At 42.1% G+C, this 5,246-nt stretch overlaps 1 protein-coding gene across 1 annotated transcript; it reads left to right on the top strand.

Annotated features, from left to right (window-relative positions):
* The first annotated feature begins 1,634 nt into the window (after positions 1–1,634).
* On the top strand, positions 1,635–3,687 carry LOC126042772 (pancreas transcription factor 1 subunit alpha-like). Its single transcript, XM_049810439.1, has 2 exons — positions 1,635–2,193; positions 3,650–3,687. Exons 1-2 carry the CDS (start codon positions 1,635–1,637, stop codon positions 3,685–3,687), a joined length of 597 nt encoding a protein of 198 aa, XP_049666396.1.
* The last annotated feature ends 1,559 nt before the right edge of the window (positions 3,688–5,246 follow it).

Raw genomic sequence — 5,246 nt, 5'->3', positions numbered from 1 at the left:
TTCAATTTGCACAACAAGAAGAAAAAAGATAGTCACAGAGTTTCATATACTGCAACCTTCTCACATCTACTCTTTGCAAAAATCTTTCCTGCAGCCTGTCTTCTGTTGCCTTGAACTCCCTGGAGCAGGTAGAATTGCCAGAAGGCAAAATCTAAGGTTACTAAGAAGAGTCATTAACAGCCTATGCCTTATCTTAAAATAAATCCTTCTATTCACAGGGAAAATCTATCAGGACTGCATCCTAAGCCATTGTTAGATGGAGGACTGATCATCCTTTTGGATCCACTGAAAATGCAGGTCATTTTCTGCTCTCTGGCTCTTTATCTGAAGCTATTGAGATTTGTGCTTTCAGCTTTCCTATCAGAAAGCTGCCTGTGGCTCATAAACTTCACAGTAGACATCTCTTGGAACTTCACACAGCAGCAGGACATGAGTCTGTGCTTGAAGTCAAGCATTTGATTAAGTGTCTTGATAAAAGTTCTTTATGACATGCTTCAGGAAAAGCCTTTAGGCTTTCTCTAACTTAAAACATGTTTCCATTCCATTCATTTAAGTCCTTAAAATATGACTTAAACTACTTCTGAATGAATTTAAATATTGGCTTAAGTATTGTGGAAATCAAAGAGACCGAAGCACCCACTTATATTATGCACCTGCTTTAAAGTTCTGGTGGGGCTTAACACCTTCCACCCCATTTGTCCAGCATCACAGGGATTCTGGACACCTGCTACTCTCCCAGTTTCCAGCACTTCTCAAGATGTGGCCCACCTGGTCCACCATTCTAGGATTGCACCCGTTGTGGTTATTACAGCTGCTGTTATTTTCCAGTGCTTAATGTGGTCTGAGACAGAGCACTGAATGTCTGCATTGCTCACAAAATGTGTAATATACATGCAGCAACCGAATGAGGTGATGTTGGCTTACTTGATATGAGGTACTACTGTGTTCCAATTTCACACAACAGTGCATGCCACGTCTTTATCCTAACCATTCTCTTCCTAGAAGTGTTGGAGATGCCACTAGCTTCTGCTGTCAAAGAGGGCAGAATCATGTGTTTCTGACAGCATTATAATAGCATTTTGTTTGTCCAGCAATAGGAGAATGTGGGGCTATTCACACTTTACCAGAAAGATAAAAGATTGTATTTTGTTTCTTCCTCCAACCACTCCTAACCAAAACCAACAACAATAACAACAAAATCCCTATGTGAACCCTACTCTAAATAGCAAGTGGAGAGAGTGAACTTGTGGAAGAACTCAATAACTGCTTCAATGGATTTTTCAGGAGAAAGTCAATAGAAAATGCATTCTCTCGTTAAATTAATTCATATTGTTTTGTAGTCAATAGCTAGTAAAAAGAGAAGCACGTGTACTAATTGGTTTTGAGTGGAGAAGAATAGCATCATTCCCCTGCTGAGGAGCCAAGAAGTATTTAAATCACGAGTTCCCCTTGGATTTGCAACTGGGGAAACTTTGGCGATAGTCTTCCTCAAGGACACAACCAGGACTCCCTGCCCCTGATGTTTTTGGGGGTAGGGGGTATTAATGAAATTAGAATCTCGTTTCCCTGATAGCCAGCTCAGTCTGAAGTTGCAAATACTTCCATTGGCTTGCTTCAGCCTGGCAGGTCAGAGGATGGAGGAACTTTGTTACAGCTTCGAGCAGGAAGCCTCCACTCCTGAATTTCTCTTCTGGGACCAGGCAGATGCCAGCCCTCAGCTGGACAACTTCCTACTGGACTGCTCCTCCCTGCCAGACCAATTGTCCCCTTGGCCCTCCCCTACTTGCCCATACGCCCTGGGGGTGCCGGCGGGCGGAGCGGCGGGGGGTGCTGAACTGGACAGCTCCCCACCGCCACCGCCGCCGCCGCCGCCGCCGCCGCCGCCGCCGCCGCCACCGGGGCCCGCCGCCCCGCCACCGCCCCCCGGTCACGTCCCCCAGCGGCACGCCGCCAACGTCCGCGAGAGGAAGAGGATGCTCAACATCAACTCGGCCTTCGACCAGCTCAGGTGCCACGTACCCACCTTCCCGTACGAGAAGCGCCTCTCCAAAATCGACACGCTCCGGCTGGCCATCGCCTACATCGCTCTCCTGGGCGAGATCCTCGTCTCCGGATGCGACCCCAAATCCTACGTGGAGCGGTGCCTGAAGGATGGTTTGCAAAGCCAACAGCGGGCAACCTGGAATACAAGCGGTGAGTGAATGAAGGGTGGTATTTGGGGGGATCTCGGCAATGCTTTGGGTTGCCAGTGGGCGTGAATCATTCAAACTGCTTTTGAACACCTGCTTGTCACATACAAATGGCTCTGACAACGTACAACCTACCTTCAAAAAAGAGTAGCTAACTAATGTCACAATAGAAAAAAAATCCAACCTTTTCTTCTAACTTTCTTTTAAGAGGGATCTTTTTTTCCTAAAAAAAAAAAAAAGAGAGAACAATTTACTAAGCTCATGGGAATGGTTCCTTTTACAAACAAGATTAAAGATTTTGTTTGTTCTCAGAATACATTTTTAGACTTTTTTTTTTTAATTATTATTCTGTGAAAAGCTGTTCTTTTATAATGCAATCTGATGGAGCCTGTAGAGATTTTCTTTACTAGTTTTCTTTAGCTTGTACCTGACTGAGAAAAACACCTGGCCTTGAACATAAACAGAATCTCAGAGTTTCTCAGAGATATTACAGTTTAACACTGAGAACCAGGATACACAAGAGAGTGCATCCAAATTTCAGGTTTGTTTCAAAGTATAGGGGAGAAAAAGCCTATTTACAATTTACATTTTTATATGATTATTTCTATTATAAAGTGAAGGACTGTTATTCTGTTTTCTATTTGGCTTGTACTTAATCCTGACTTATGTGGGATTGAACTTTGTGCTTGCTTCCACCAGAATATGTTGCTTCATCAGTCCACCATATAGTGAAGATGGGAAATTGCCCAAGTGCCAACATGGGGCCTTGAGTCTCAGATAGAAAGCAACAGGTTTTGAGTTACTTAGCAGTGCAGGCAGGAGCAGAGGGGGATTTTCAGTAGTTCTTGGCACTTTGCATCATAAGGTAATTAACCCCCTTTCTAACTGTGTCCCTTTGCAGTATAAGTTCCTTTGGATTTTCCACTTTTTGGAAATGGGCCTTGAAAGCATATCAGCCTTCAAAAAGTGCTGCATAAGTAGAGAAAAGTCATTGCAAAAGAATATTCTCCTTTTATTTCACTGGGAAGTGTCAAAGGAACAGATCCTGCAGGGAAAAAGCAATAAGTTTACTTTAAAGGAAAAGTTAATTAAGTCTTCTCTCCTATTAATTTCCATTAGCTACATGACTAGGAAAATGACTCCTGATATCCCACTGATCAAAACTCTCTTGACTACAGAGAACATTTCTATCGTTTACATTTTATTTTCCAGCTGGCCTCACCTTTAATAGATAAACAGATTTTAAAACAACACAATTGGCTCTCATAGGGATCATCTCTTTTGTCAGGCTTCTAGTTAACTGATAGATCTGAAGAGCTCCACTTGGAAAGATCTAAATGAATGAGGCTGCTTTTCTGGAGAGGCTGAATAGTTGACTTGTTAAACGCTAATTTAAATGTTTTTAAATTCATGTGTTATGTCTTTATTTTGTTTTCCTTTCTCCCTTCTGTTCTGTGCAGATCTGACAGCCCGCCTGTCTTGGGTAAAGTGGGATTAAGAGGTACACAAAAGAAAGAGCTTTAAAGGCAGCATATTGCAAAAACCTGATGACCTGACTGCTGGGTACCGGCTGTTAAATTCTCAGTACTACAAGTAGAAGCATGGCACTTACTACTTTACTTATTGTCACGATCACTTTCTTGCTGCATGTCCAGCATCCAGCCTCTTTTAGTGTTAATTCATTGCTGTGTAGGGTCTTCTGCTTCTCTTTCTTCTAATTTCTTACACACTCATAGACTCCTCTTGCATGAAAATAACAAAACAGATTAAAAATCAGTGTCATTACATTCAGAGCAACAACATTTTCTCTTCCACTGGATGAGAACTGTGTCCAAATCACATTTCCAGCATGTGGGAAAAACCTACCCCTGATCACATGAAAAAGCTAAGCACCACCTGTTGCAACCTATTGCATGGCTTAAGATGTCCTGGGCCATAACTGTAAAAGTTACCAGTGATTTAGAGTACAGAGGCCATGGAAGGCCCAGTTTTCAGGAAGTGAGAGACAGGTCTTTCTGTCTTTGTGTGTCTCCAAAATCTCTCATGCCTTCCCCACAGTGTGACAACTTTGGGATGTCTGAGTCCAAAGCATTTTGGTATGAAAAGGCTGAAAACTGCTAGTGTTTGGGCACCATATCCTCTACGTCCCTCGTACATGTCAGCTTGAATGCTCATGCAAAGGCAGCAGCTGGCTTTTGACGTTTTTACATAATGTTTCTGGTTTGTGATTTTTTGAGCAAATGCCAGTGACCTGAGGCTGCTCCAGCAACAATCGGGAAGGCTCTGATAAACTCTTCCAACATGAAACATCCCCACATTCCCCTTGCAATAAAATAGAGAGGCAAAGCAGTGTGTTCACACTTGGCAAATGATTACCAAGGAGTTGCTTCCACAGAATAGCCATCCTATTCTGCAGCCCATGGTAATAATGAGGGTTTTCATATTAGCAAAAGTAATATCATGAAGAAAAGCCTATAGCTGTTTCTGACATAATTCTCCCACATTACCTGAGTATACCCTAAAGCTAACATTTTGGTAGTTGAATGCCTTTTATTTTCCCTGTCAGTCCTATACTGTAAAGGCTCTGAATCAATTTGTTGGTAAAGAAGAGCCATCGTATAACTTGCACACTTCTCTAATGCCCTGCTAGTGTAGTTGGAGATCTGAAAACATTCTGCCTTAATGTACTTTATCATGGCATTTCTTAGCAGGTGGGATGCTAGATCTAGATAAAAGAGAATGTATTTATTTTAACATACTGATTAGTTCTCCTCATAGTTTTGCTCTCTGCAAAGCAAAACCATGTCAGGAACTGTGGTTTTGTTCTGGTTGAACTCTGATGGTTTCGGGGGGAAGCGAAGATGAAAAGGGGCCTTTGAGAGGAAAACTGAAAAGAACTTTTTTACCTTTTCAATTTTTCTGTCAAAACTAAAGGGGGAATATCACCTCAGATGCAACAATGTATTTCATTCAATTTAGAATAAAATATTTTAATCTCGAACTTTTGACTCTCTTTGTTTTTTCACCCACTTAAGACACTTGGATGAATTTTTACAG

Source organism: Accipiter gentilis, chromosome 1, assembly GCF_929443795.1.
Source record: "Accipiter gentilis chromosome 1, bAccGen1.1, whole genome shotgun sequence".
In the NCBI taxonomy this organism is placed as follows: domain Eukaryota; kingdom Metazoa; phylum Chordata; class Aves; order Accipitriformes; family Accipitridae; genus Astur; species Astur gentilis.
This window is presented reverse-complemented; position numbering and strand designations above follow the sequence as displayed.

Bases quoted from the DNA above. Each gene is read 5' to 3' on its own strand.
- LOC126042772 (XM_049810439.1), top strand. From the start codon at position 1,635: ATGGAGGAACTTTGTTACAGCTTCGAGCAGGAAGCCTCCACTCCTGAA. The intron at 2,194-3,649 runs GTGAGTGAATGA...TGTTCTGTGCAG, and splicing joins GGCAACCTGGAATACAAGCG to ATCTGACAGCCCGCCTGTCT.